Consider the following 19,456-nt stretch of genomic DNA (forward strand, 5'->3'; position numbering starts at 1 on the left):
GGAGGAAAGCCCCCTTGCCCAGCTGTTCAGATCTTTGTTAGAAATTCCTCCACCTGGCCGGGTACCACAAGCCTCAGGGGAGGACAGCTAGCGAGACAATAGGCCTATTTGTACCCAAGGCACCTAATTAGGACGATTGGTTACTTTTAAAAAGTATCCGAAAGATTCAGACTCACAGTGTTTGCTTAGACTTTTAAGGATTCCGGCTCCCCAAACATATTAAGGGGGCCAGTGGGGGCTCCAGAAGAGTAAGGGCAACTTTGGCTGGATCCAAGTCTGCCTCACGTCTGCAAACTGCTCAATTAGGAGCGGGGAAAACCTCTCACCCCACATACCCACTACATCGCGTTATTGTTTACATGTGGGTTTGAGTTTAAGGCTTTGCAGAACAGCGATCTTTATTACATATATGCGTGCACACGTGTAAAACGACAATATTGCTCACTTGAACACCTCTTTAAGACAGCGCACTCAAATTTGAGTGGCGCGATTCAAACAAACCTGAGCCTCCGCGGTGTTGTTTTTGGGGGGAGGGGGTGCGTGGAGAACTGTGGACACGGTTAAGGGATGCTTGGAATCCAAACCCCAGTCCCAGGAGAGGCGCGGGTTTGGGAGCGCCAGCGAGACTGGACGTCTCTGGAGCAGCTCTTGAGGTACTGCGTATGGAGCAGCTGCTGGGGGAGGGGGGCGGGCGAGACTCGGATCAAGTGCGAAGTCGCGACTGACACCCCGGGAGGGGCGCTAGGACCCAGGCACCCGCCCGCCTCGGGCCGCGGGGGAGAGATCACGGAGGCTCCTGCTCACAGCCAGACTCCGAGCCTTGGAAGCGCGGACCCTGCCCGAGGGCGCGGACAGGACGCTGTCGCCCGCATGGAGCCGATGCGAGCGCGCCAGGTGAGCTGGGGTCGGGGCCCTGGCAAGAGGCAGGCAGCTGCTGTCCTCCCAGGCCAGCGCTCCTCCCGCTTCCCGGCCGGGCACCTGCGGCGGCAGCCGTCTGGTGTACAATTCCCAGGCAAGATCATAGTCCCCATGGACGCCCTCGGGTGACCGCGCGTCCGTAGCCGCCCCGCGCCCCCGCACACACGTGTTCCCGGGCTCCCTCGGGGTGGGGGTGGCCGCCCGGCTAGTGCGTGAGTGTGCGCGCATGTGTGCGGGCGTGCACGAGTGTGCGCGCAAATGCCTGCGTGTGTGGTCCCGTGCCCTGCTGCCCAGGGATCCCGCCGTCCAGGACCCACCCCCGCCTTCACATGCAGCTGGGGGAGGCGCAAGGCGGCAGGTTTGCCTGGAGCCGGGCTCGCAGGGGAGGCACAGGCGCAGGCCAAAGGGGCGCCTCACGCACTCCCTCAAGAAGGGCCAGCGCCGGCTCCTAGGACCTGCCTGTGCCGCCGTCCGCGACTCGAGCGCTTTTGCCGCACTGCCACTGGAAGCCCAGCGCTCTGCTGGGGGCCAGGGCTGCCTTAAGGGCGCAAAGTCACCCGGACCACAGTGGGAGGTGGGGCTGGCATCAGTGTAACAGAACGCAGACTGAGCGTCTGGATCCTTTGGGAGTCAACTGTAACCTCAAGACCTGTCGTGCTGTCTACTCCACTTCGACACAAGGTTCCCGTCCCCGGGTTGCCGGCACCGCCAGTCACCGCAGTCGAAAGGTGGAGGGTGTCTGCCCGGCCACCCCCATGGGTTGCTTGGGCAGAGCACGGAGCCAATGGGCCCTGACAGGGACGTGTGGAACCCGCAGTGCAACCCTGAAGTGCTGACCCGAAGAGACTTCCAGTGAAGTGTGTATTGGGAGACAATCAAGCAAAACATTTGCACAGGGTGCGTGGGGGAGGTGAGCGCCAGAGGACTGGCCCGCTAGGATTTTATAATCCACGGTTCGCATTGCCAGTTCTTGTTCGACTGCCCTTCTGACCTTGGATGAGCTATTTTAACTTTGCTGTAGTGCCGTCCTCCAAGAAGCAGAAACAGAAGATTGAGAATTCACTAGCAACAGGGAGCGCAAGGGCTGGGAAGGAGGCGGAGCTGTCCCAGCCCCAGCTGTGCCACTGACCAGCTGTGAACCACCCCTGAGCCGAGTCCTGGAGGCTGCAAAGGCTCTGGCAGGAACCTGCTCAGCTTATAGGTGTCCTACTGGTGCCTGCTAGATCTCCGAAGTCTTGGTGTAGGTTGTAAGGAGTTCCAAAGGGCACGGGAGGACTGAAGAGAGTGGGTCAGAACCATGGGTGAATGGAATTTTTATCCCAATCTATTTACAGAAACCCACAAATCTATCAAGTTTAAAATCTGTGGAAACAAGCCTAGCTGGTTTAGTTAATACTTCGAATGCACCGGGAAGGACCTTATGTACAAAGTCCTGGTTAAACTTGAGTTTGATTAGGTGGAATGAAAAAAAGAAGGAAAAAAGGGAGGAAAGGAAAGGGAGGGAGGGGAGGAGAGGGAGGAGAAGGGAGGAGAGAGAAGGAATGAATCTGTGAGTTTGATGACCCCATCCCAAACCAGCCTCCTGTGATTGAGCAGTGATGCCACCAATTGACCCCTGAACAGAAGAGGATCTGGTTGTGTAACTGGGGGTAGGGTTGGGGGTAGGGGAGGATGGTGGTGGGGAGTGTGCACCTTGAGTTACACCGGATGAACAATTTGTTTACCTCAAAAATGACTCAGTGAGCACTAACTTCTTAGAAAGCAGCACATCGGCTTGGTCAAGAAAGAATGAGGTTGTCTTTAGAAGGTGTATTAAATATAACAGTAGGAATGCCTAATATTACCACAGTTTACTGGAGATATGCTCTGCTCTAAAAAAAAAAAGGCTGTGTTGGCCCTGCCTTCAGAGCTCGCTGAGACAGCTATTGAAACTGGGCCCAGTGGCTGAGCCTGTAATCTCAGCACTTGGGAGGCTGAAAACAGGAGGATCACTAGGAGTCTGATCTGTGAGGTGAGACCCTGTACTAAATACATGAAAAAAAAAAAACAAAAAAACAAATCACTACTTTTAAATTTAGCTTTTGGAAGGAAAAGATGCAGAATAATTTATAGTTTTTTTACTGGATAATTTTTTTAAAGAGCAGATGTAAACAGAACAGAAATCACACAAAACCTTGTTTCTTCAGGTTTTTAGAAATGAATAGCGCTGTGGTGGCTAATATTCAATTAAGTACATGCGGTGGGCTAGGCATTGCACTAAGTGCTTTTTGTGCACAGTCCATGGCACTAAGGGCCTCTGTAGGAAGAGCAGTGTTTATTCTCTCAGCTTTGTAAATGAGGGAACTGCAGCTTCTGGCCTGAGATCTCCCCTCTGGTAGGCAGTGGGGCGGGGCCCTTGGCTGGGTTGATTTACAAAGTTCTAAAGAACAGGAAAGAGGTGATAGGAAGTAGGACCAAAAATACCAGCTAAGTGTCAGGTGGCTTTATACATCACAGTGGCTTTAAATTTTAAAGATCTTTTATGGATAGTACATTTGTTTTTCTACTTAGATTTTCTCAACATGACTTTAGTGTCTTTTCATGTAAGCCAAAAGACTGACTTCTTTTTATTTAACCAATCCTTTTTTTTTTTTTTTTGGTCCGGAAACAGGGATTGAACTCAGGCCCTTATGCTTGCCAGGGAAGCACTTAATCTACTGAGCCATCTCCCTGGCTCCCCTAACCAATTTCTTATGAATAGGTATTTGGATTGTTTCTGTTTATTCACAATCATTTTTTTTTTTTTTTAATTTTTTTTCTGGCAGAACTAGGGATTGAACTCAGGTCCTTGTGCTTGTCAGGGAAGCGCTTATTCTACTGAGCTGTCTCTCTGGCCCCCACAATCACTTATATTATTAACAGAGTGGATCTTTTACATACATATATTTCTGGGTTTTTTTCTTTCTTTTTTTTTTTTTGTATCAAGACCTTGCGCTTGCCGGGAAATATTTTTTTTTTTTTTGAGGAACTGGGGATTGAACTCGGACCCTTGAGCTTGCCAGGGAAGCACTTTTTCTACTGAGCCATCTCCCCAGGCCCCATATTTTTGTGTTTTTGAACACCTATTCAGAAATATCTGATAGATAAATTCCTAAGGGTGGCATTACCATGTGAAATACCTTGACCTGGGATGAAGCATACCTCTGTTTCTAGTCCTCTGGTTGAAAGTAGCACGTCAATGTAAATACACTTAATTGTACATTTTAGAGTGTGTACTTTTCATCCCAATTTAAAAAAAATGTATCTGGAGAAAAACTAAGTTGAAGACTTACAAAATAAGCACCTGGATGACCATAATGGGAAATAACTGCCAATACCCCCAGAAACTTCTGAAGACTTATTTCCTGATTCTTCTTTCTCCACATACATAAAAACTACCCAAAGTTTTTTAAAATAATTTCCTAGCTTTAGTTTTGCTATGTACTCATCCTTAAACAACAGAGTAAAACTTGATCTCATGAATTATTTTGCTTTGCATTTTTGTACTTTCCAACATATTCTTAAGATTCATACATTATATTGAACATACTTTTTCATTTTATTGCTTACATACCTTGAGACTAATAAATTTCATGCATCTCAAAAAAAAAAAGTAGTCATATGTAACCCACCCTGAGGCACACAGATGGTCACTATGAGGACGAAGATAAGCCCACCATACATTGTCTGTCAGACAGCACTTACAGAGCTGTAGTCATCCTTTGTTTTGGTAGCCAAGTAGTTTACAAAGCAACATTTTATATAGTCTACACTGTATCTTGCCTACCCCTGCCAAAAAAAGTAATTTCTGATCTGGAATCCAGTTTTACCTTTGACATACTTTGGATTTTGGTAAATCATTTAATCTGGTGTTCTCAGCTATACCACCTTTGAACTAGTAATGGTGGGACTTGCTAGTTGCAAAGGTCTTTTCTGATTATAAGATTCTGCAAATATGTACAATTAGAGAGTGAACAAATGAAATTGTACTTGACCTTTTTTTTTTTTCAACTTACAAAATATCCACTTACTATGGTTTCACCTAATGCTACAACTACTCCAGGACTGGCAATGTCCTGGCTTTTGTGAGGCAGATGTGTGTGGGGGAGGTAGCTAAGCTTCAGACACAAGCCAACCTGAAATCTTGGTGACCTAAATAAAAAGGGTTGTGTCATTCATCCTGCATGTCCCATGCTGGTTAGCAGAGGGCCTGCTCCACACCATCAGGGCCAAGCTGACTGAGGCTATGTCATCTTAGAAGTGACTCTCTGGAATGTGTGATATTCATACCAGGCCCCATGACAGGAAGAGATGGAGCCAGTGGAGAATTAAATACCTCGGCTTGGATGGAGCATACCTCTATTTCTAGTCCATTGGCTGGAAGTGGCCATATGGATCCCACCCCGAGGCACAGAGATGGGCAATATTGTTTTCCTGTGGCCAGGAAGAGGAAACGGTGAACATGTGGTGCTCTGTATTGGTGGGCTGGGGCTGCCACAGATGAGTCCTAATTCTGGTGGCTCATAGTAGAGATTTCCTCCATTGTAGTTCTGGAGGCTAGAAGCCTGCAGCAGGACTTTGTCCCTTCGAGGACGTCCCTCTCAGGCTCATGGCTGGCCCTCCTCCTGTGAGTGTTTATGTGTCTTGCTGCACGTCTGCATCCTGATCTCTTCTTAGAAAGACGTCAGGCACAGTAGATTAAGGTCTGTGCTAATCACCTCATTTGGTATTAATTCTTTTTTAATGACTCTGTTCTCAAACACGGCCACGTTCTGAGAAGTACCGGGGTTAAGGCTTCGATAAATAAATTTGGGGGACACAGATAAGCCCATGACACATTGTCTGTTAGACAGCACTCACAATGTTATAGTCATCCCTTGCATTGGAGGCCAGGGAGTTTGTGAAGCATTACTGTAGAGTCATCTTCCTCTATACATGGCATCTCACTCCTAGTCCCCTTCCTCTGTATTTCTTAACAAAAATAGTGGGGCCAGGGAGATGGCTCAATAGAATAAGCACTTGCCTGGCAAGCACAAGGACCTGAGTTCAATCCCCAGTTCCCCCCCCCCCCCGTAAAAGCTATTTTCTGAATTCCCCAGGTGCTATTTAAGGGGATCCAATGTTCCTTCTTGAACCAAGTAACCTTTCATTAATGGCTCTGACTAATGCAAAGAGGGTATCTTTGGATGGGACATGGACAACATGGAGGTTAAGATCATGAACCCCAGTGCAAGGATTGTTGGGCACTAATCTGAGCTCCATTCCTCTCATCATCATCAGAATGGGGACAGTGATATTTCCCCAGCAGGGTTATTGCCCTATTTAAGTGAGATAATGTATACAGAGGGGTTGGTACCTAGTAGGGGTCCAAAAATGATGACTGTGATTATTTGCCTCAGAAGCTTATGGAACCTTCAGGCCCAGTGAGCTGCATCCCAGAACTGCCTTCCAGACAGGAACCCTGCACTCCTGGGCTCCCTACTGCTTCCATGGATGGTTGGGAAGGATGTATTCCTTAATGGGAAGGCAGTTGAGCCCCAGCTTCTGAATATTAAAGTCATAGGGTCCCAATTAGAATTTAGATCCAAAAAGGAACACAAAAAGGTCCTATTCTCTCAAAAATAGCCCCTTCTGATGATTATCTGGCTGTAACAGGAGCAACTAGGGTTGGCAGCTAACAGCAATTAACCGCAGCAGCACTGAGATGTACTCTTTTTCCCTTCTGTTTAATGACAGTGCTCAGGGTGTGTCTGGCAGTCAAGAACATGGGAGAGTTAGGCCTGCAGCCTTGTCCCATTGATGTGCCTGGGAAGATAATTGTTTTACACCTTTGGTCACAGACTTTGGTTACTTCATAACTGAAGGTGAAGGGCGGCTGGGCCATCCTGTGAGCCACAGGTGTGCAGACTGTGTTCCCTGACTTGCTTCCCGCCGGAGAGCTAAGTCATGGTGGCCATAGATGAAAGCCCTTTGTGTCTTGATTTCTGCTTCTCCTCCCCCTTCCCCCCCCCTTTCTCTTCCCTCTTCCCCCCATCCCCCTCAATCCCCCTCTCCTTCTCCTTTTCCCTCTCTCTGGCTAGGCAGCATCTTATACAGTGCTATCAGTCAGGCAGTAGGTATAATGGATTTGTCTTTGCTTATGAATGTGTGTACACAGTTTTAGCTTTTTGTCTCTTAGGAATTTCAGTTGAGGTAGGTGTGTGGCTGATAATACATGTGTTGAGTTTAATTACGGATTAAGATGGTTTCAAAAGGCTACATCGTGATTTGGCGTTGAAACAAAAAGTTACTGTTTACAAGGGGAGTCAAGGAAATGGAGCTTAGTGTATAAATTTGATATTATAAAGGAACAAATATTTGTTATTGAAGGACTGACGCAGTTTCAGTTTTGCTTTGGCTGTTTTGCAAAGTAACAACCAAGTGCTTTTAAGAAAAAAAACAAACCCCTAAGTATATAAGGTTAGGTTTGTTTTCTTATTGAGATGTGTGTGAAAGGATTATGTTTTGTTATTGAGATGTGTGCAAAAGGATTATCTATTACAGGTCCAGTAACTAAACTGAATTCAGGAGAAGTTACTTCATGAGAAACATGCAGGGCAGTGAGAGATGAGTGGGAGCAATTCTTGTATCCTGCAGGCCTGCCACCAGCTCACTATGATATTATTTAATGTTTTTTCCACGTGAGGAAGGGCGTTCTGATCTCAGCTGGCTGCCCCCGCTGCTCTCCACCGCTGTCCCACGTGCCGTGGTCAGGACAGCCACCGTGCGGCCACTGCCTGCAGCATGGGAAGGCTCAGGAAGGCTTGGTGGAGTGAGGACTACACAGGACCCGGGACAGGGAGATGAGCCCTGGGGGAACAGAAGCAAACCCTTGGTCTCCGTAGCCCACGCGGACGTGGGGACGGAGAGCTGGAGAGCCACTCTCGTGGCACTTTTCTTCTGGTTCATTCCACACATGTGTGAGACTGGGGCAGGGGGAGCCCTGGGCCTCTGCTCTGCCCAGACACAGCGGGCCTTCTGGTCCTTTCACTGGGGCTCTCCCGGTGTGGTCAGCACCTTCTAGAGATTCTTTCCAGGTTCCTGATGTGAACAAAGAATTGAACAGGAGATGCATTGATGATGTTTTACACTTATCAAAGATATTAGGGGCCGGCCAAATAGCTCAGCAGACTGAAGTGCCTGATTAGGCAGAGCTAGTGAGCGTGCCGTGCCGGCCTGGTCCCCAACGCGTGCTGAGACATCAATTGAGACTGGGTGCAGTGGCGCACACCTGTAGTCTCAGCGTTTGGGAAGCTGAAAACAAGAGGATGACTACGAGTCCGATCTAGTAGTGAAACCCTGGAGACCCTGTACTAAATTTAAAAAACAAAACAAAAACAAACAAACAAACAAACAAAAAAAAACCAAAGATATTAAAGGCAAGGGAAAAGAAAGGAAAATTCTTTGTAGAGTGCAGGGCAAACCACGGAAAGGCCCACAACTAACCACTATGCTAATGGCTGCCAGCCAAGTATTCCCCCCATTCTGACGTCATCAAGACCATGCTATCAGAAACCTGCTTGATCTTGTGCCGATGTTCTTTGATTGGTCTCAGGCAGGGCTTAGAAGCTGTTCTGTGCATGTCCTGGATGTTTATAACTGACAGGTCACACTACTCGCTCAGCCTTTTTGGCAACCCTAATCTTTTCTGCACACCCTAATCTCCAGCCTCAGTCCTCTTCCAAGCCTTCCCCTGCCTTTAGAGGGATTTGCTCAACCTGCAGCAATCTTGCTTACACCTGCGGCATGCTGCCACCACTGTCCACGTGGCCTGCACTCCGAAGGGCAGTAGGAGCTATGAAGGGCGAGGAGTACAACTTAGGACAGCTACATTCTCCGAGATGAGAAACAGCAGAATTGTTTGTTACAGAGAGATCTTTCTTTTTCTTTCTTTCTTTCTCTCTTTCTTTCTTTCTTTCTTTCTTTCTTTCTTTCTTTCTTTCTTTCTTTTCTTTTTTTTTTTTTGATAAGTGAGATGATAGAGAGACCCCCCACATCTATAGTCTAGGGGTCAGTACTAAGGAAGGCTCACTCAGAGGCCAAGGGCAGTCAACTGTGTCCTTAATTAAGTCTGACCTAACACATGGTTGGGGGGTGACAAATGCTGCTGCAGTTTTCCTTTCAGTTGACTCCAGAGGCTCTGTCTGGTATTCAGGCTTGCTTTTACAGACCCATCACCACAGCAGTTCAAGTATGTGGATCTGTCATGTGGTTTGCTGACAAAGGCCTGCAGAATTAAATCAATTGCTGGCCTCTTGATCCATGTTCTAGCAATGTCAACTGGGCAAAGATAAAATAGACCCCAAACACTGTGATTAGCAAGGAATGGTACATCTCTTTGCATAGGTTTGGAGCTAGGTATTTTCATCTGTGTGGGCTGTTATTGGCCCAAATGACATATATTCATTTTCATTCAGTTCTGAAGATTGGAAGTACAAGATTAAGGTGCTGTCAGAGTTGGTTTCTCTAAGGCCTGCCTTCCACATTTGTACACAGCTGCCTTGCTGCATCTGTGCATGGCTTTTTCCATGTGACAGAGTGAGAGAGAGCCAGAGAGTGAGAGAATGAGAGCGAGTTCATTCTATGGTGTCAGTGTCCCTTCTTCTATCTCTTCCTCTTCTAAGGACACAGATCCTTTTGGATTAGGGCCTCACCCTTATCCGCATTTAATCTTAAAGTCCCTGCCTAAAAGCTCTGTCGTTACAGTGGGAGTTATGGCTTCAGTTTGGGTTTTGGAGGACATATTTTGACCTATAATATTAGATCCAAGCTGCAAGTTTTTTGAAAAATAAGCTGTATTGAGATGGTGTAACATGTGTACAATAAAGTATAGATCTTTAAAAGTGTGTGGGTTGATGAGTTTTGATGTAATGTGTTTGTGCTGTTGTCTTTACCACAACCTAGACATAGGCCAGCACCAGGAGCCAGTCAGGCCCAGCCATACTAGGGCCCCCACATGGCCACTGATCATCCTATTTCAATAGACTCAAATTCTCTTTTCTAGTTTTATAGGTAAGTCTTACAGGTAAACATTTGGATTTTGAAGTCTTACAGGTAAACATTTGGATTCAGGTAAACATTTGGATTTTCTTTCACCCAGATGAAGACGTGAGAGTCATATGAGTTACTCATAAGCAGTTTGCCACTTTTGATCTTTTAGTGTGTCATTTTATGGGTATATCACAGTTCATTTATTACAGCAGGTGTGCTAATGAACATTTGGGTTGTTTTTGGTTTGGCACTATTATTTTAAAAGCTATTACAAACATAAATAGGTCTTTTGACATGTTTTCATTTCTCTTGAACAAACAACTAAAAGTGGTTTCATGTTTCTAAGGTAAGTATACTGTGTTTAATAAGAGAAACTGTTAAGACCATTGTCCAAGAGTGGGTATGTCAATCTACAAAGCAGTATATAAGAATCCAGTGTTCCAGATCCCAACTCTTGGTGTTTAATCCCTTTTCTACATTTAGCCATATGAGTGATATAGTGCCACCCCATTGTGGTTTTGTTTTTTACTGATGATTAATTGATGCTGAGCAAGTTTTTTTAGTGTCTTACTGGTCATTTTTATTTTTTATATTGTAGAGTATCTGTTCCAAAGATTTTATGCAATTTTTATTTGGGTGGTTGTTCTTATTACTGATCTGTAGGACTTCTTGGCTTGGCTTGTGTATATTCTTTGGACATTATGTCTCCCAGTCCATGGTTTGTGCTTTGCTTGCTTGCTTTTCTTTCTTTCTTTCTTTCTTTCTTTCTTTCTTTCTTTCTTTCTTTCTTTCTTTCTTCCTTCCTTCCTTCCTTCCTTCCTTCCTTCCTTCCTTCCTTTCTTTTTTTCCTGTATTTTAGGGAAGGGTCTATAGGATGTTCAGGGTCTCACTACTAAATTGGACTTGTAGTGATCTGCCTGTTTACAGCCTCCCAAGAGCTGGGATTACAGGCATGCACCACCATGCGCACTCTTATTTGCCATCTCAGCATGCCCTGGGGGTGGGGCTGGCACAACAGGCCCAGGGATTGAACCCCTGGCCCCTGCCCCTGCTTGCAGGCACTTTAATCCGCTGAGCTATTTGGCCAGCCCAGTCTTTATATTTTCTACACATACATTCATGCTGTCTGTGAATAAAGAAAGTTCTTCCTTTTCAGTCTGTGTATATTTTTCCTTCTTGCTCTGTGTTCCTAGCTAGGACCTCCAAGGCAGATGCGGTTACAATGCACATCTGTGTGTTATTCCTGATTTTAGGCAAAAAGGACCCAGCATGATGCTTTACTGTACAAATGGTGATTAAAATATTTGGTAAATGCTTAAATTTTTTAAAAAAATTATTACAGTAAAAGACACACAACCATGAATCCCCCCTCAAAATCCTGCCCCTCACTTTGAACATGCTTAGCCCATCATTCCTGCCACTTTCTGAAGCAGTTCTGGAAGCATTCTTTCGTGAGTGTCTTTATGAGATATGGCCCAAAGCATAATGAGTGCTGCTGCAAAGTGCCATCCGACAGGAAGGCAGGCTTAGAGAAACATCACAGTGTGTCCTCATCCAGTGTATTCGTCAGGTCTGGCACCATGCAACTCCTGGCTCTTCCCAAAGTCAAAATTATCAGGAAAGGTACATGTTTTGTATCAATGTAGGACATGGAGGTAACTGCAATTGTGTAACTGGAGACTCCCAGAACTGCTCTGTAAAGTGACTGGAGTGATGGCGTAAATGTGTTTGAGATGAATGCAAAGTATTTTGTGGGAAGATTAATGGCAATGTGTCTTTTACTGAAACTTTTAAAAATTTCAATGTCAGCTATTCTTTTCAGTCACACTTGCTGGCTTCTCCACCTCTGTCTCTGTGGTGCTAGGGACTGAGCCTCCAGCCCCATGCATGCTAGGTAATCACTATGCATGGAGCCACACCCACAGCCCCTGGTGTTTTATATCAGGTTGAAAATGTTCCTTTTCCAGTTCTTATCTACATAGGTAGTGAATTGTCCATTGCTTTTCATATGTTTATTGAGATGGTGGTGTTTTTCCTTTTTTCTGTTAAAATGGTGAATTTCATTGTTTCACAGTGATAAAATATACATAATGTAAAAAATCACCATTTAAAAAATACAATAAAGTAGTATTGTGTATGTTTACAACGTTGTGCAGGGCCAGCCAGATAGCTCAGTGGATTAAAGTGCTGGTCACTCCCCAAAAGTGCACTGAGACTGGGTGTGGTGGTGCACACCTGTAATCCCAGCACTTGAGAGGCTGAAAACAGGAGGATCGCTATGAGTCCGCTCTGTGTAGCAAGACCATGTAGACCCTGCACTAAATACATTTAAAAAGAAAGAGAGAGAGAGAAGAAAGAAAGAAAGAAAGAAAGAAAAGAAAAGAAAAGAAAAGAAAAGAAAAGAAAAGAAAAGAAAAGAAAAGAAAAGAAAAAGAAAAAAAAAAGGTTGGTAGGTAGGTGCTGGTCACTGGAGATGTGACTGGAAGGGCATAGATGTTACTGGGAACTTGGCCTGGTTCCTCCTTTCTCTCTTTGCTTCCAAGGGGTGAGCATCTTTCCTTTGCAGGCCCTCTTACTTGCTGTTTCTGGAGTCTGATGACCATGGACTGGGCCCATTGAAAATGTGAACTGAAGTAAACCTTTCCTCCTTTAAGTTGGTAGTGCTGAGTACTGTGTCCCAGCAACTGGAATGTGATTAATATAAGGATGACTCTATCTATCTATCTATCTATCTATCTATCTATCTATCTATCTATCTATCATCTATTCACCTTTCAATATGACTGCACTGAAGATTGCATTTCCAACATAGGAATTTCGAAAGGATGAGTTGAAACCATACTACAACATCATTTTTCTTTCCCGCCATCAATGTATAAAAATTCCAGTGCTATTATTCCTCACTCAAAAAAAATTACAGACCTCTTAGTGGGTAGCAACTGACATTGAAATTTTGAACTACATTCCCTTTATTGACTATTTATGAGAGTACCTTTTTATATAGTTCTTGGTCACTTGCATATCTTTTTGTTTAAATAATAATTCGTGTTTTTTGTCCTTTTTGAATTGAATTGTCTTTTTGTAGCTGCATTACAAGAGCTTTAAAAATTATATGTTAGATCTTAGCCTTTATCATATATATTTGCAAATATTTTCCTCCCTTTATTTGGAGTGTCTTTTTAGTCTCTTGATAGAGTCCTTTGATGTGTGCGTTTTTAATTTTGATGAAGTCCAGTTTATCTATTTTTCTTTTGTTGTATGTGCATTTGATATCATATTTAGGAGTATATTGTCAAATCCAAGGTCATGAAGAGTCCCGCTAAGTTTTGTCCTAAGAAGGCTAGAGTTTTAACCATTAATGTTAGGTTTTGACACACCTTTAGTTAGTTTTTATTTAGAGTGTGAGAGTCTAATTTCATCCTTTTATGCATTGATATTTGAATGTGAAGCTACCCTTGAATTCTTGGAATAAATTCACTTGGTTATGGTATTCTATCTTTTCAACATATTGCTAAAATTTGTTAAATTTTGTCAAAAAGTTTTATATTTCTATTCAGGGCTATATTTATTTGTACTTCTTTTTTTTGTGCTGTGTGTGTGTGTGTGTGTGTGTGTGTATGTGTGTGTGTGTGTGGTCTTAGCAACTTAGCGTGTGGATAATTTTAATTTTATACCATGAGCTGTGAAGAACTTCCTATTGCTCAATTTTATGAAACTATTTTCATATAGTAGGTATTATTTCTTACTATGTTTTGTAGAATTTTCCAGGACATATTTCTAGAATCGAAGTTGTCTTTGTGAACAGGTCTTTAAACACAAGTTTAGTTTTATTAGTGAGTATAGAGAAATTGAGCTTTTAAAATATTTAAGTGAGTTTCAGTATGTGGGAATATGTCCATTTTATTTAATTTGTGAATTTATTGACATAGATTTGTTTGTAATAGTCCCTTGTTACTCTTTAAATGGTTATACCAATATCTGTAGTTGATATAGTATTCTATTCTTTATTGATTAGTTTTGCTAAAAGCCGATCAATTTATTTGACCTTTCAAAGCCCAGCCTTTGGATTTGAATTTGTCCATTCTTCATCTTTCTGTTCATTAATTTCTGTTTTATTTATTTAACATGTAATAATGACATATACTTTTGGGGTACAGTATGATGAATGCGTATGTATACACTACATATAGTAATCACATTGGAAATTCTTGTACCTTGAATGTTTTAAATTTCTTTTGTTGAGAAGCTTCAGTCTCCTCTCTTCTAGTTCTTTTTTCAATTCTTGGCTTTATTTTATTTTTGTATTTTAGAGCAGCATCTGCAGGGTGTTCAGGGTCTCACTACTAGATTTGACTTGTAGTGATCTGCCTGTTTACAGCCTCCCAAGAGCTGGGATTACAGGTGCGCACACAACCACACCCAGTCTCAATTGCCATCTCAGGACACCCCAGGGGTGGGGCCAGCACAGCAGGGCAGGGGATCAAACTCCTGGCCCCTGTGCCTACTTGCAGGTGTTTTAATCTCCTGAGCTATTTGGCCGGTCCTTCTCTTTTCTTTCTTTATAAAACATGTAATAAAGTATCGTAGACTATCCTCAGTCTACTATGCTCTAATTTGAGTCTTCTATTTAACTGTTTTGGTAGCTACTATCCAGGCCCCCTCCATGCCTTTCTTTCCCCTAGGCACCAATTCAATCCTACTCTACTTCTACCAAATCGGCGTTCTCAGCTGTAATTTATGAATGCAATCATGTAGTAGTTCTTTTTCTGTGACTAATTTTTTTGACTTAACATTCTTAGTTTGGATTTAATTTGTTCTTTTTTCTTTTTCTAGTGGAAACATGGGTCATTAGATTTAGAGGCATCTTCTGTTCTAATGTAAGCATTTAAGCCATAAATTTTCCTTTAGATGCATTCAAATCTTCAAATTTGATTTCAGTTTTGTTAAGTTGAAATATTTTCTAATTTTCCTTGTGATTCCCATATGACTTATGTGTTGTTGTTTCTCTTGTAAGTATGTGAGGGTCTTTCCATATAACTTTCCTATTGACTTCTAATATAAATTCATTGTGTCAAAGGATATTCCATGTATAATTTCAATCTTAAAATGTATTAAGACTTGCTTTATGGATGTGCATACGGTCTTGTTTGGTGAATGTTCCATGTATACTGACAAAATGTACATTCTACTGTTATTGGGCAACGTGTCCTATAAATATAAATGCCAATTTTCTGGATGGTATTTTCAGGGATTTTATATACTTATTGATCCTGTTATTTTGTTTTTTTTAAATTATGTTTTCAATTTTATTCCTATTAGTTTAGTTAGAATATTTTTTTTTTTTGCGGAACCAGGGATTGAACTCAGGCCCTTGCGCTTGCCAGGGAAGCGCTTATTCCACTGAGCCATCTCCCTGGCCCCGATCCTGTTATTTTGATTGTTGCAAGAGGAAATATCTATTGTGGATTTTTTATATTAATGTTATTGAGAAAGAAATAACAATGAGACAGTTTCAAAACAATAGGACAGCTACAATAATTAAAACATTGCATATTGTTGTCTCTATTGTAAATTTACCTATCGCTTCTTTCATATTTATCAGATTTTTGCTTCATGTACATTGAAGCTCTCTTGATGTGCTAATCATTCTTATGTGCTGGTGATCCAATGCAGGCCCAGTATGTGCTCTGCAGGCAAGCATGCTACCACTGAGCTACACCCTCAGCTGAAGCTGCTTTGGTTGAGCCGTCATATTTAAATTTTCTGTATTATAGATGAATTATCTATGGTAATGAAATGGTCTTCTTTTATCCATTGGTTGATGTGTTTCTCAAATCTACTTTATCCAACATTAGTGTAGCCACTCTGGTCTTATTGTATTTATTATTTGAATAGTAAAACTTATTCTGTCTTTCTACTTTTAACTAGCCTATGCCTTTATATTTATTTAGTTTTTAATTAAAAAAAAATATTTTGAGCCAGCAAGGTAACTCAGCAGACTAAAGGGCCTGCTTAGGCAAGCTTAGGCAAGCACAGGGACTGTGGTTTGATACCACACAACACATGCCACACCAGTCCTGCCTCCAGGGTGGGCTGATTGATCCAAATAGCATCTGGGCATAGTGGTGCACACCTATTAATACCAGCACTGGGGAGGCTGAAAGCAAGAGGATCACCACGAGTCCGAGCTGCACAGTGAGACCCTGCAACAACCAAATACATTAAAAAAATTATTTATTTATTTGGTACAAGGTCTTACTACACAGCCCTTACTCATAGTGATTCTCCTGTCTCCACCTCACCAGCGCTGGGATTACAGGTGTGTGCCACCATGCCGGTTTCAGTGGTTGACACAGCTTGGCACAGGGCCAGCATGGCATGTGGTACTGGGGATCAAACTCAGGTCCTTGTGCTTGCCAGGCAAGCACTTAGACTATTGAGCTATCTCTCTAGCCCTTTGTCTTTATATTTAAAGTAGACTTTTGGGACAGTCATCAACTTGGCTTCACTCACTGGAGTGCTTAGATTATTTAAATTTTCTGTGCTTAGTAGTTAAATCAATTTAATGGATGTAGTTGTATGGCAGGACATAAGTCTGTCTCATTAGTATTTGTTTTCTATTTTTTCCATCTTTTTTTTTTTTTCTTTCAGAACCAGTGATTGAACTCAGACCCTTGTGCTTGCCAGGCAAGCACTTATTCTGCTGAGCCATCTCCCTGGCCCCCATCTTTATTTTGTTTCCCTGCATTCTTTTACATTAACAGAATAAATTTTAGGATTATATTCAGTTTATTTTAATTTTTTGCCATCACAAATAGGACTTTATTTATCACTATTAAAAATCTGGATCTTAAACAGACTCTTGCACTGGTGGTTCATATCCATCAGCTCATTCAGCTTTAGCTCCAGTCTCATCCCCAGTAGCCTTTCCAGAGCTACTACCTTCACCATGAAGCTCCATGAGTTTTTCCAATTCAAACTTGGGCTTCTTCAGCATTTTTACTTTTTTGAAAAAGACATCATGAAGAGGGTAGATAGATTGGCAAGCCTTTTCTGTCTTTCCCAGTGCTGTCTGGAATCAGTTTATTGACCACTTCTTTCAAGTCATTTGTCTGTACCTGTCGGGTCATGATTTCCATCATCTTCTGGATCTGGCAGACCTGCTGGGGCTGAGGATAAGAGGTCTTCCATATCTGACTGTTGCGTTTTTTTAGTAAAGCCAACACAGAACAGTTGAAGCAAATAACCATCAGTAGTCTTGACATTAACATTCGCTTCAATCATGGTCTGCCATTTTTTGACCATGGAACACATTTTGTCATGGGGGAGGTCCATGCCATGGAAGTTAGTCAAGCAGCTTTTGCCTTGAATATCTTCAGTAATTAGCTTGAATTTTCTAAAGGCAACTTCATCATTCTGCAGATCAGCCAGGCTCACTTCCAACACAAACCTTTGAGCCCTTTGGATGCAATTTTGGTGCCTTGGGTTCTGGTAACAAGTGTTTTTCCAATATTTCTTATGTTGAACATAGCCGGTGCCTTCACATCATACTAGTCATTTTTAGAAAATGGATCAACCACTTTCTTCTTGGTTCCTTTTTGCCACCTTTTGTAAGGCACTTGTCCTTGCCTACTGCCATGGTGCTGCTCAGAGAGCCAATATGGTGCTGCTCAGGCATATTCAGTTTAGCCACATTAGTTTCTTTAGTTGTTGCTCTTAGAATTACAGAATCCACTTCTTATCACTGTGTTTTTAAATAATATTATATCCCTTTATGTAAATAAATGAGCCTTATGTGCCTCATTCTTTGTGCTATTGTTTTGTCATTCATTTTATAATCATGTATCACCTAACAGTAACACATCATAGAGGGTATTTACAGAAACCTAGATGGGATGCCTACTACATACCTAAACCCACTACATGCCTATTAACATAAATAAAGGACAACGGTCGTATATAAAGTCCATTGTTGACCAAATGTTAGACAGTACATGTTTGTACTTTTACATGTTTTATGAATGTGTAAACGTACTGTTATTATTTTTGCTATAAAGTTAATTATCTTTTTTTTTCATTGCTGGGTGTTGAAACCAGGACCTGTGTGTGCTAGGCAAATGTTCAATTATTGAACTACATCTCAGCTTTATCTTTTAAAAACAATAGAAGTGTGAAAGAACTGTTTTGTATTTCCTCTCATATTTACTACATTTTTTATTGCTTTGTGTATATCAACATTTCTAACTATTTTGCTTTTACTTGCAGAGCTTTTAGAACTTTTCTTTTAAAACATGACTATTGGTGGTGAATTTTTGTTTCTCTAAAAAATTTTATGTATCTTCTTTTTTGAAAGATATTTTTCTTTCAGTACATTCTTGTTGTCTATTTTGGCTTTGATAGTTTCTAACAAGAAGTCTGTTATATTTGTTTCTCTATATTTACTGTTTCTTTTTATTCTGACTCCTTTTAATATTTTATATTTATTTATATATTTGTTTTTAAATGACATTTACCTATTTATTTTTGGCAGTACCAGGGTTCAAACTCAGGACCTTGCACTTGCCAGGCTGACACTTAAGCTGCTGAGCTATCTTCCTGGCCCTCTAAATGATATTATATTTAGAATAGTGTCCTGTAGGCTTATTTTGCTTGCAGTTTCTTGAATTTCTTAGCTCAGTAGCCAGTGGGACTCTGTTTTCTTTTAGTTCCTTTTCTCCCTTTGATTCAATTTGAATAGTTTTAATTTGCATATTTTCTAGTTCACCGGTCTTTTCTTCTGTAGTATCTAACCTCTTCTTAGTTCCATCCACTGATTATTTCATTTCAAAACTTTCATTTTTCATTTCTAAAATTTCCATTTGATTCTTTATTTCTTCTTCTATTTTTAATCTTTCATTTCTCTTTCAAAATGATTATTTTTCTTTCAATACTTGTACAATAATTATAATAGCCCCTATATATCGTTATTTGCTAATTTGTTTGCATTTATTGACTTTTCTCCTAGTTATTAGTTACATTTTCCTGCTTCTTCTCATGTCTAGTAATTTTGATCGTGTGTGAAATATTTTGGATTTTCCATTATTAGTTTAGGTTTTTTGTCTTCCTTTAATAATGTTTGGATTTTGATTCTACAAAAAATTTTGTTCAGTCAGTTTGATTATTTCAAGGTTTATTTTTAAGCTTTCAAGGCAGGTTTAGAGTCATTTTCTAGTGCTTCCTTAACCTTACGATGAAGGCGGGACAAAACTGGTTCTCTACCGAACATCGGAAGTGAGCAGTGAGGACTCTCCACTTTGGCCAGTCAGAACTTGGATGCCTTTACTTTTGTGTGAGCTCTGTGAATTGTTCAGCTTTTAACTTTCCAGTCCTTCTCTTTTTGATTGTGAAATTTGTTCCTGCTAGTGTGTGTTTCAGTATTTAATATATTCTCTCTTTTTTTTTAGATTGTGACAAGCCAGCTAGCCTGCCTCTCTGCTTTTCTTTCTTTTTT

At 41.9% G+C, this 19,456-nt stretch overlaps 1 protein-coding gene across 2 annotated transcripts in view; it reads left to right on the plus strand.

The window, feature by feature from the left end:
* Positions 1-804: 804 nt before the first annotated feature.
* Pde8b (phosphodiesterase 8B) overlaps positions 805-19,456 on the plus strand; it is a 263,896-nt gene continuing 245,244 nt past the window's right edge. Inside the window, exon 1 of one of the 2 annotated variants that reach the window (XM_023708079.1) lies at positions 805-894. In XM_023708079.1, coding sequence (XP_023563847.1) covers positions 871-894 — 24 coding nt within the window. In that variant the 5' untranslated portion in view covers positions 805-870. The remainder of the gene's footprint in view (positions 895-19,456) is intronic. The other variant, XM_023708078.1, reaches the window with a different exon arrangement.

The sequence above is a fragment of the Octodon degus genome, unplaced genomic scaffold (genome assembly GCF_000260255.1).
Source record: "Octodon degus isolate 3935 unplaced genomic scaffold, OctDeg1.0 scaffold00328, whole genome shotgun sequence".
Taxonomy (NCBI): domain Eukaryota; kingdom Metazoa; phylum Chordata; class Mammalia; order Rodentia; family Octodontidae; genus Octodon; species Octodon degus.